Below are 12,529 nucleotides of genomic sequence, written 5' to 3' on the forward strand. Positions count from 1 at the left end.
TCCTTTAGCAGTCACTCCCCGTTACCCTTTTACCTCAGCTCCTGGCAACTATGCATCTACTTTCTGTCTCTGTGGATCACCAGCTTATACTAAAGCAAATCCCATATATCACATCCTTTCCTCTGTAAATATTTCAGTATGGGGACATCCCTGGTGGTCCAATGGTTAAGAATCTGCCTTCCAATGCAGGGAACGCAGGTTCAATCCCTGATCAGGGAACTAAGATCCCACATAATGTGGGGCAACTAAGCCCGTGCGCCACAACTACTGAGCCCACGCACTCTAGAGCCTGTGCACCACAACTAGAGAGAGGCCCACACACCGCGAGGAGCCCACATGCTGCAACTAAGACCTGATGCAGCCAAATAAATAAATGAACAAATATTTTTTTAAAAATACTTCAGTATGAATTTCTAATACATAAGGACTTCTTTTTTACCGTAGCCAAATACTATTTTTACACCTAAAACTTTGGTAATAATTCTTTAATATCTAGTAAATAGTCAGTATTCAGTAGTCCTATGTTAATTGATTTTCTTTCATTGTATCCAAATAAAGCCTTCACATTTCGCACGGTTGGAATGATGGAAGTCTCTTTTGATCTGCAGCAGTTCCCTTCGTTCGGTTTTGTTTTTCTTGTCATTTATTTGTTGGAAGGGGGGAGAAAAGGTCATTTTCCTGCAGAATTTCCTACCTTCTGAATTCAGCTGATCACAGCTCTGTGGTGCTCTTCCAGTGTCTGCATTTCTTATAACCTGGTGGATGAATATAGAGACTTGGTCTGATTCAAGTTCTAGGTTTTGGCAAGAATATTTCATAGGTGGTAGTGAGTGTTTCTCTTGCATATCTGTAGATGTAATCATGTCTGACTATCTCTCTTTTAGGATTTAAGACTGATCTGTGAGTTCAGGTGTTGTCTGCCTGATATACGCATTAGGGAGTTCTCCATCAGTCTTTCCCAATGGTCTTTGGCATTGAGCATTGTTGCCTAGATCTGTTGTTGCAGTAACATAATTGTTGCAGAAGGCTGACATTCTCATTCTCTTACTTATTCTGCATTTATTAGCTGGCACTCATCTAAAAAGAAGAACTTTTCCTCATCAGTTTGGATGACTATACAGGAGATAGCTTTGGCACTGGATGAATAATTGCATAAATAACTGTAAAAAAAAAGCATTGATTGATGGTTCAAGGTCAGCAAAGAATCTCAACGACTATCTAATTAAAGATAAACAACTTTAGTTGAGCACCTACTAGGTGCCAGGCGCTATGCTAGGTAGGTCCTTTGACAGTCATTACAATTCCATTTAAAAATCATAATAATCCTGCAAGGTAATTGTTATAATCACCTTTAATAGGTAAGGAAACTAAAGCTCAGAGAAGTAACTTAGGTAAGATCAAAGAGCTGGATTACATGTATAGGAAGAGTGTACCAAAATCTTGAATGACATAGAGCTGAGAGGGAGAGTTAACAGGTCAGACGACAGAATCAATATTGGATTCCAACCAAGACTGGCAAAGGTAGACATAAAGTCCTACTCAGGGATTAAAACCACTCAAGACCAAGCTTGGAGAGATGTGGATTCTCAGGATCTTGTGGTTAAAAATGATCTAGAGACATTAGCTTAGAACAAGCTCCACATGGATCTTAGAAATGCTAATATTTTATTTAGCTACGTTAATAGGAGCAAGATAATTAATAGGCACAAAGCTCCATGTGGATGAGAATCAGAAACCTTGTTCTCTGTTGCACCCCCAGCCCCAGCATAGTACCTGGAAAAGTGATCAGTTAGTCTCTGAATATAATGGGCACTCAATACATATTTGTAAATACTTACATATATTTATTCGATCATAAAACATATTTACTGAGCGCCTATTTTTCCCTGCTGTTCTAGGTGCTTGAAATACAACAGTGCTCTTGCAGAGCTTATATCCCAGTGGAATGGTAGGGAAGAAAGACAACAAACAAATAAATAGATAAGGAAGTGGTGGTGGAAATGCTATGGAAAAAAATTAAGCAGGGTAATGTGAATGAGGAGTGCTGGGTGGGAGGAGTAACCTCACACATGGTGGTCAGAGAAGGCAGCTCTGAGAAGGTGAGGCTGGAGGAGAGACCTGAATGAAGTGAGGCTGTGAGCCATGCAAGCAAGGAACAGCAAGTGCAAAGGCCCTGAGGCAGGATTAGGCCAGATGTGTTCCAGAAAGAGTGAGGTGACGGTCTTATCCAATCTCAGCTGGTAGGACCACATCTGGAGTATGTGTGTAATTTTGGACACCACATAGTGTTTAAGAGAGTATCAAAGGGGAGCATTTAAGGTAGTAAAGGGTCTGGAACCAGCTCACATTGGGATGGGTTAAAGAAAAGAGTGACTTAGGCACAGCTGAGTGGCTCTCATCCAGTGGATGAAAAGCAGACACAAGGCAGAGCGCCGAGATGTACCCTGTATGATCAACCACTGGAAGCATTCGCTCACTCTTGGTCTAATATACAGTAGAACAAGTTCCCTAAGATGGTATGAGCCACCTTGCCCAGTAGTGAGCTCCCTGTTATTAGAGGTGTTCAAGCAAATAGTGCACAGTCTTCCGAGGCTGTAGAAGATGACTTGCCCGTCCCAGCTGGGATTTGGAGTAGGAGACCTCTGAGATGAATCCCACTGAGGAGATTGGGAATTGTCCCCTGACTCCTCTCTCCAGTTCCTCTCCCTTGGTTTTCACTCTCCCTCCTCGCTCACCCTGCTGATGGAGCACAGGTGTGCACGCACACACTCACACGCACACTCACCCACTCACTCACACCAGGGAGGTAAAGCAGTTCACAAAGCTGGAGAGGAGGAAAGTGTGAGAAACTGAACAGGGAAACAGTGAGGGAAAGGAGGTAGGAGAGATGGGGGGCAGGGTGAGGGTGGCATGGAAGGGAAGCAGGAAGAAGGAGACGGGCACTGAGAAGGGGTCAGGGAAAGCGGAGGGAGGTAGAGAAGTAGGGGAAAAGGAGAGATGGAGAAAGACGGGAGAAGTAAGAGGTGACAAAGGAAAACACAGAGGGAACGGGACAAAGAGGAGGAAAATGATACTAAAAGTAAGAGGAGAAGAATGGGAGAAGGCAGTGGATGTGGGAGAGAAGAAGGATGGGGCCCAGGAGGAGGAGAGGGAGGGAGGGCGAGGAAGGAGGAGAGAAGAGACGGGGCGTAGAGGGGACAGGGAGGTAGCGTGAGAGTGTGAGACTTCAGAGTCAAGGAGCTCGTGTGGCACCCCGGCACGGGTCCCCAGAGCAGGAAATGGGTAATCTTGAATCACAGCTCATTTCAAGCTTCCTGTTTTCAGCTTGTCTCTGTGAACAGTTGGAGGGGTTTCCAGCTAGTAACTCCCTCCCCGGGCCAGCAGCCGTTCCACCCTCCCCATGGCTAGCCGTCCTCAATAGCTCCTCACCCCACCTCCCTTTATGGCCTGAGCACCCACCCAGAGTCCCCTCCAACACCACCCACCAGGCCACCCGCTCCATTCTCCAGGGTCCCTGACTTCACCAGGTTCTCAAGGCTCACAATGGAAGCTGTAAACCTCTTACAAGTACTGGGCTCACGCTAACTGATTCCACCACTGGCGCTACACTAGGAAGCGGTAAACCTCTGAGTGTGGAATCCAGCCTGAGCATTTACAGAAAAATTCATCTTATAAAATATGTTTCCCTGAAACACATTTTCTTTGCCTTTTTCCAAGCACCCTTATTTTTCCTTCCATCCGCTTGCCTCCTCCCAAGTTACAAGCAGATCTTTATCCAGGCTTCTTAAAATCAATCCAGCAAACACATCTGGAGAATCTGCAACATGCCAGGCACTGGTGTTACAACTGGGACCGAGACATGTTGTCTGTCCTTAGGAAGCTCACAGTCTAATGGGGAGACAGACATGTGTGGAGCCAGTGGGAGAGCCGGGTTTTATGGGGCTCAGACATCACACAATTTGAGAACAAAATTACTAGCCCATGTATGAGAAACCTGGGTTACCTGCTCAGTCCTGAAGAGGGCAGGATGAGCTCCCCACCCCAAACAACCCGACTACTCTAGGAGAGAAGGGCTCACAAAGGGAGGTTGGGATGACCACTAATTCATTAATAATTAAACCTCTACATCTATACTTTCTCTCTTTGCTCTCTTTTGTCTATCCTGTGAATAAATGAATGCATGCATGATGAATTCAGCAAATATTTACTTAAGGATGAAGTTCGGCTGCGGTTACAAAGACCTAAGGTGGCTTAAACAAGCTAGGACCTTCTCTCTCACCTAACAGGCTCCTTCCATCCTGTTGATCATTCCTTCCTGGGGTGTTGCCGTTCAGACACAAAGTCTTCAGTGGAGCCCACTGCAGCTAGCAGGACGAGGAAAGGAGGAAGTGAAAAGCATCCCCCCACACAAACTTCCCTTATAAGGCAGACCTGGAAGTTCAGGCCCCACTTCTGCTCACATCTCATTGACCAAAACGTGATCGCACAACCATGATCACATGACTACACACAGGTGCCAGGGAGATGGGGAGGTGTAATATTTATTCTGGATGGTCATGCAGCCCCAGACCAAGGTGCTTCACTGCTATAGAAGAAGAGAATGGATGTTGTGGACAACCGGAAATCTCTGAGACAGCCTGCAGTGTATGCTGTTCTGACTAGGAAACCAGAAGTGGCTCTGGTCCTTTCCAGATCCACCCAGTGACAAAAATGAATTAGACAAGCTGTCCCTGCAAGCTCTCACCCCCATTCTTTCATTTCGTTGACTCTCTCTTTACCGGATCCCAAATGTTGGCTGAGAATGAAACATTATGACCACCCAAAGGGCAGTTGAAGGAAGAGGAAGCAATACAGACTTTGAAGAAGTTGCCATGGTCCACCACCCTGTTGCTGTAGCCAAATTCATTGTCGTACCAGGAAATGAGCTGGATTGTTGTATTTCACGCACCTATATTGTATTTCAAGCACCTTCAAGGGGCTGTTGAAGGAAGAGGAAGCAATATAGACTTTGAAGTAGTTGCCAGGAAAAAAAGGGAAGAAAATAGTGGCATGAAAACCAAATTTCGAAAAGTTCAGTGGCTTCAGATACCATAGAATGCCAAAGCAGGATAGGGAGCAAAGGGAGCTCTATTGTATTTGCCGATGAGGAGGTCGAAGGTGACCTTTGCCAAATCAGTTTCGGTGGAGTGGTAGGGAATGACATCCAGAGAGAGCTGGTTTAGGAGTCAGTGGGAAATGAGGATGTAGAGACAGAGAGAGCAGTGGTAACTGAGGTATTGAAAAGCAGGAACAATTTGAGATTAGTGGATCCATGATCATGTTAATCCAAAGGATAAAGAATCAATAAAGGGCAAGAGATGAAAAATACATGGCAGAAATATAGTTTGGCTGCTTTAACAAAGTCCAAAATAACCGTAGCTTAAACGAGATTAAGGTTTACTTTGCTCTCGTAGGAGTCTGAGCATACACAATCCAGGGCTGACTGGGGCTCCATGGTGTTGGAAATCCAGGTTCCTTCCACCTTATTAGTCAGCCATCTGCAACATGCAGCTTCCATCTTGTGGTCCAAGAAGGCTGCCCCGGCTCCCACCATCATGTAAACATCCCAGTCAGGAGAAGGGAGAAGGAAAGGGAGGGTTCCCTTCATCTTAAAGGCACCACCCAGAGGCTGCTCGCATCACATCTACTCACAGTTTCACTGGCCAGACTTAGAGACTTGACCACATCTACCTGTAAGGAGACTGGAACAAAATAATCTTTAGCTGAGAGACCAGATGCCCAGGTAAAACTTAAGGGTCCTATTACTGAGGGAGGAGGGAACAGCAGGCAGTCAGAGCCTTAGAGGACCTAGAACAAAGGGTAGCTTCGGCCTCCGGTGGGAGGAGGCCCCCTGCCACTGAGGCTGGGTTGCTCAAAGAGCCAAGAAGAGAGAAGGTTTGCCAAGCCTCTCTCCCCCTCGCTGTTTACGATCTGTGGGGTGGGACCGCAGGCGTGCACTTGTAGATACCCTGAGATTGTTCCAAGAACAGCTGTGCTTTTGGAGTCCTGAGTTTCATTCCCAGCTCTGTGCTTAGCTGCTATATGGCCTTGGACAAGGAGAAAAATCTCCCTTTCCCCATGTTAAGTGGCCATAATAATGGCCACCCTGCCTGCCTCACAATCCTGTTTTGGGTCCCAGAGGAGGGCTGTGAAGATGCCATGTAAGTTGTGAAGTTGGGGCAGACGTGGATGGGCATCATCATGGAGGGAGGGAGTGGTCAGGGCACTGCTGAGCCTGAAGGGTGGGCAGAAAAGGACTAGAAGAGGCTGTAAGGCCAGGACCACCCCCCACCCAGGCTACTCAGCACCCACCCAGCCCCCCAGTGGATCTGGCCTCTGCCCACTGCTGGCCCAGCTTCAGAACCCCTCTGCTGTCCGAGTGAGGGCGACAGGGGAGGGAGCACCCACCCAGCTGTCCACAGGTGCTGGGAGTCAGCCTCTGTTATGTCCTGAGATCGCTGTCACAACGCCTTGGCCTCCTCCCCTGCACTTGGCCTTGGAAGCTCTCCTAAGACCTCTCCTTGACCCCAGGACACCACCGCATGTTCCTGGCCTCAGCCCAGTAAACAGTGTGAGCGAGTTTCTCCCCCAGGCCTTTGGACTAGCAGAGCTAGCCATGTCCAGTGCGTGTACACTCCCACACACACACATGCACACACGGACTGCACACACAAAAACACCGCGCACCCCACACACAACGCACATGCAAACACCACACATATACATCACAAAATATACATTCCACCCACATAGCCCACACACCCCACACGCACGTCCTCCACACACTTCACACACACAACCCACATGCACACACCCTGCCCATGCACACCACATGCACATACACACATACATACTCTCTTCTTCCTAACTGGTCTCTCTCTATCCCACATCACACCCCTCCATCCAACCCTCTACACAGCTGCTTGAGTGATTTTTCTAAAACACAAATTAGGCTACTTTCTTGTTTAAACTCTTCTCCGTCAAGTGGCTTTGCAGAGTCTTCAGGCTAGCATCCTAGCCCCTACCAAAGCTGTTGAGGCCCTCCATGGTCTATTCCCTGAAGACCCTCTTCAGGCATCCCCCCACCCTCCTGCCCCCTTGGCCAGTCCAAACTGCTGGCCCATCCCCCCTCCCTACGGGCTCCTCCTGCCTCTGCCTTGTCTATCCTCCATCCTCTCCAGAGAACGCACCTGCTCCATAGTCCATGTGAGAATCGCGTTCGTTCTTCCAAACCCTGTTCAGAGCCCACCCCTTCTATAAAGATTCCCTTGACTCCCCAGGTGGAATGCTGCCTTTCTCTTCCACAGGAAGTGGTGGGGTGACTTGTTTTCTAGGTCTGCCTCCCCTGCCAGGCAGGCGACCTTCTCAAGGTTACTGTACACGGTGCAGCCCTGGGTCCCAGCACTGGGTAGGTGCCCAGTGAACGCTGGGTGGGTGGGTGGGTGGGTACTCAGCCCCTCATCCTCCCACACAGATCAAAGTAGAAAACCAGCATGACTACCAGGACATCACCAGCATGGTGGCCATGGCCAAAACCTACGCCACCACCGAGGCCTTCATCGACTCCAAGTACGACATCCGCATCCAGAAAATTGGATCCAACTACAAAGCTTACATGTGAGTCCCTGGGCAGGGGCTGGGGAGCTGGGAGGAAGGGTAGGAGCAGAGTGTGAGAAGAACGGAGATTAAAAATACACGTCATGCCCTGTCTTCTCTGCCCCAGAGCAGAGACCCCATGGGGACATCATTATTCTCCCTTTCTGTCTCCTTTACCACCCTTCTTCTCTGGTTAGTACAGCGGAAGGCTGATGCTCCATCATGGCTTATCCCAGGGTAGAAATCTGTCTACCCAAGTGACGCCTGTTTCCCCCAGAGAAAGAAAGACTGTTGGCATGCTTCCAAGTATATACCTGATGCATGTCATAGGAGACATACATGGAAGAGAGGCTTAGAGACAAATCAAGCAATGCCTTGCTGAGGGTTGTGAATTTTCTTCTCTTCCCTTCTGAGCAGTGAAGTGTCATGATCTGACCTGTATTTGTAAGAAGATGGCTCTGGGGCTGTGGGCTGCAAAAGGGTTTCTCTGGGACAAATAAGAGCAGGAAGGAGATTACATCAGATTTCTTCAGCTGCAATTAGTAAAAACCATACCTGACTAATTTGGTGGAGTTTTTTTTAAGGGAATTTATTAGCTGAATGATCAGAACTAACTAACAAAACCCCAAATTATCAATTTCAGACATATTAGGGTCCAGGGCAGCCGCAGGAATCTGGGTAGCCGGAAGTAATATACAGTCTTCGTGGCACCCCATTAGGAAGTGAATCTGCCCTAATCATGTTCAGGGCTTAACTCAAGATTGTGATTCCGTGGAAACAGTGCTGATTAATCCAACTGTGGTCACATGCTTATTAGTTAGAGGAATGTAGAGCAGTATGAAGAGTCCCACCAAGATAGCATGCAATATGGGCAGGTCATTATCCAGTGGAAATAGAGGTTGTGTGACTAAAAGAAAAGGGATGAATGCCAGAAAATCCAACACACATTCATCCCGGGGGTGGTTCACGCTGGAGCTGCGGTTACAAGGATGAGCGGGAGTTCTTGACCAGATGGAGGGCTTGGTGTTTAGAGAGGTCTTATCTGCCCCAGGTCCTCTCTGTCTCACTTTGGAGTATTGTTGTTTCCACTTGGAATGATGAGACCCCAGAGAGGCAACAGGTGCCTGGTTTCCAAGCATGCATGGCACACTGATTGCCTGGTTCCATCTTTGAGGACTACAACAACTGACTCTGGACAGTTAGAAAGTCCTTTGCTTCTGTGTGGTGGAGCTGTGCTCTAGATCAGGGTCAGCAAACCACAGCCCACAGGCCAAATCCAGCTTCCACCTGTCTCAGTAAATAAGGTTTTATTGATCACAGCCATACATATCCACTTCTGTATTATCTAGGGTTGCTTTTGCACTACCTGGATTGCCTAGACCGGGGGTCTACAAACTTTTTCTGTAAATGACCAGATGGTAATTTTAGGCTTTGCAAGTCACACAGTCTCTGTTGCAACCACTCCACTCTGCCATTGCCTGGGAAACTGGAGAAAATGCAGTCAGTTGACCTATAAGGAAATATGCCCAGGAAAGGGATGGGGCCAAGAAATACTTCTGGTCAGTCTTGCCAATCGCTCTCTTCCACCCGTGAGCCAGGCCAGACCTGCCACTGCTCTCAGATGCCCTCAAGGTGATAAGATCACCTCCCCCTGCCACCCCCAACCTCTCTGAGTTGGAGAATATTCCAGTGCATGGTCCAGTGCATTCCTGAGGCCTCCACCATCCCACATGATATCATTTCCCTCCTCTCCTCATTGTTAGCGTTTCCACTTGACATTGACAACACCTTGTCCCACTTTCTCTTCTTGAGGATTACCTCATTGCTGCATTCTTTATGCTGAGCCTTTCTGCCCTGACAGCTCCAATTTGTCTTTAGTTATGGTGTTTCCTGGACCCTGGGTTGGCCCACATCCGAGGGAGAGTGTTCATGTCACACCTCGGGGTAGAACGCCCTCTCTGCCCATGACCATTCAGCGTCCTTTCTGGCCCACTTCCTGCCCAGTACTTGGGCCTTTGTGCGTGTTGCCACTGGGTGTCATTGTTTCTAAATCCTCTCAGCAGACAGAGCTGGGAAATAAATATGTGTATCTCAACCCGTGTATACACACGTCTTTAACTGTAATTTACAGTTGTGTGATACACACACACATACACACACACGCACATATATCCATCTATAGCTAAAGCTAAACAGAGTTCATAGTGATGTGTCAGACTTTCATCCAGTACCACATGATTCATGTTAGCCTTCCCAGATTGCTTATCTGTAACTTCCCACTCCAACTGGGAAGAAACCTGGCTCCCACCATCCCCCATCCATGTACTTCTTTGTTCATCCACAGTATATGTGTACAGTTGCAGAACTGTCAAGCCGTAGTCCCATGAGAAACAACTTCACCAGCTATGGTACAGGACTTACATACAGTTTCTTTTGTACTTAGTCGTACAGTCTCCACTAATTTCCAAAGTTACTTAGGCAGCACCTTTCCACTCACCCCCGCCCCTTCATCAAGGGGGTCGGCTTCACACATGTGTCGTAAACATAGATTCTGTTGTCACAGTCTACATCCCATCCTACATTCTAGCAGCTGCATCACATTTGGGCCAATCAACTCTTTTCCCCAAACCTGTGATGGGCTCTGCCATGAAGAGTCATGGTTAAGAGCACAGAGTTTCTCAGATATGGTTTGGTGGCTTCTGCCACTCAGTGGGAATGATAATAATAATATCCATCTCATTAGTTTTTGTGAGACTGAAATAAGCCAGTGCTTATAAAGCTTTTAGACCCATGTCTCAGACATAGAAAGCACTCACTAAATATCAGCTCTCACTATCGTTATCTTCTTGGAAGGAGACCAGTCTGGCTTGTGCTCCTGCTGCTTCTGGCATTAGAATGCTTTTTTTTTCTTGTCTACGCTTACTGAAAAGTAATAGTAGCACCCATTGTACTAAGAGGTTTATGGGAATCTTTCCTTTAATCCACACAGTGCCCTATAAGCATGGTACTAAAATTATTCCCATTTACCAGTGAGAAAATAGAGCCAGAGATGTTGTCCATGGTTATACAGCTAGAAAATGCTAGAACCAAGATTCAAACTCGCATCCATCTGACTCAAGTCAGTTCTTACCTTCCCTTGTTACCGTGCAGATCCCACTCTGTTGAATCCTACTCACCCTCCCAGGCACATCTCAATCGCTACCTTCTGGGGTTCATGTTAAGTGACTGGTTTCTCCTTTGCTTCCCCGGAGTGCTTCATGCCTCATGTGTACTGCTAACCCTACCATGCCTATGTTCTGGTTTTAGGCTGGTCTACCCCTTTAAGGTAGTGAGCAGCTTGAGGAAGGAGTCATCTCTTCACACTCAGATTAGTCCTGTACCCAGGACATAGGGAGGCCTGGTGATTGTTTGCCAAATTGAATTGAATTGCATTGAGATGAACTAAACTTAATTGACATGAAGCTTATCAATGTCACTGCTACCCTTAGTCATTATGTCTCCTATTGGCCACCATCTATTCTCAGCATCTGCTGTGCTCAGATACATTTTATTTTCTCTTTTAGAAAGACATTTTATAGCAATTCCTCTCCTGGTTCACCCTTAAACCTCAATCACATGCCTTCCCTTGGTCATGAAACAAATTGCTTTATCTCTGCCACTTTGCCTAAAGCCATTCAGTCTTTGCTGAATCCAGATATGCCATTAGAGATAGTTTGTCTGGATTGCTCTTCAACATACACAGTCCCTTACCTAGTAGGTAGTTACTGGACACCTACTACATGCCAGGGACCACTGGACACTAGAGGTACAGAGGGATGAGTCAAAACATGTTCCCTGCCCTCAGGAAAGACAGCACACTAAAGTAGTCATTGCAAGTGAGATGAGCATTACTAAACATTGGTATAGGGTGTAGTACAGGAGGTTCTTATTGGGGAAGATGTACTCTCCGGAAGTCACATTTTCAGACGAAACTTGAAGGATGAGTAGGACTTAGGGAGGCAAAGATGGAGATGAAGACTGGATCCAGCAAAGGGAAAAAGGTGTGTGGAGGCCTACACACAGGAAATATCCATGGGCTTTGGAGAAAGGGCAAGGGAACTAAGAGGGTGAGGCAGGCAGAGCCAGAAGGCCTGCCTGCTCTTCACCATGGAAAGTAATCACTTCTCTCCATGGATCATTTTTCCTACATTTTGGGGCTCTCAAAAAAGATTCCAGAGTCACCGGGGGCTATACTGCCCTAGTTCTTCTTCTGAAAAACAGGAGGCCAAAGTTTTCAGGATTTAATCTGATAGTGTAGGCATTTGTTAAATTTAACTTTTATATTTCAAAGGTGGCTTGGGAAAAGATACATAAGACCCAACAAATAAGACAGTCAACATAGAGGGAAATAAAAACAGAAAAATAAATCTGAAGACTGGATGCGTACCTAAGACTACATGTCAGAATGTAAGCCAAATATTTGAATCAGAGCCGCCAAACAGCCAAAGCAAAAAAGGAAAGCAGATCAATGACAAGCGTCCCTAATGCCCTCACTGTGTTATTTGTTGTGATACAGGAGAACCTCCATCTCTGGAAACTGGAAGGCCAACACAGGCTCTGCTATGCTGGAGCAGGTGGCCATGACAGAGAGGTAAGAGGCAAAGGAGGTGTTCAGGGAGAGGCACCAGCCATAGTGGGAGATAGATAGGGATACAATAAGGATCCTGTAATGAATGCCATCTCACACTTTGGCCAGTGTCTCTCCACCCACAGAGTACTTTCCTAGGCATGATCCCCATTACTGCCCATAACAGCCTGCAGGGAAGGTTTTATAAATAACCCCATTTTACAGATAGGGCAGAAAGTTCAGAGGGGGAAAGTGACTTGTCCAAGGTCACAGAGCTAATCAGTGACA

At 46.9% G+C, this 12,529-nt stretch overlaps 1 protein-coding gene across 1 annotated transcript in view; it reads left to right on the top strand.

Moving 5' to 3' along the window:
* The window catches only part of SYN3 (synapsin III), a 398,733-nt gene that overhangs the window by 369,116 nt on the left and 17,088 nt on the right, over positions 1-12,529 (top strand). The window contains exons 7-8 of the mRNA XM_060164685.1: positions 7,514-7,656; positions 12,191-12,265. Coding sequence (XP_060020668.1) covers positions 7,514-7,656; positions 12,191-12,265 — 218 coding nt within the window. The remainder of the gene's footprint in view (positions 1-7,513; positions 7,657-12,190; positions 12,266-12,529) is intronic.

Source organism: Lagenorhynchus albirostris, chromosome 11, assembly GCF_949774975.1.
Source record: "Lagenorhynchus albirostris chromosome 11, mLagAlb1.1, whole genome shotgun sequence".
NCBI classification, from domain to species: Eukaryota; Metazoa; Chordata; class Mammalia; order Artiodactyla; family Delphinidae; genus Lagenorhynchus; species Lagenorhynchus albirostris.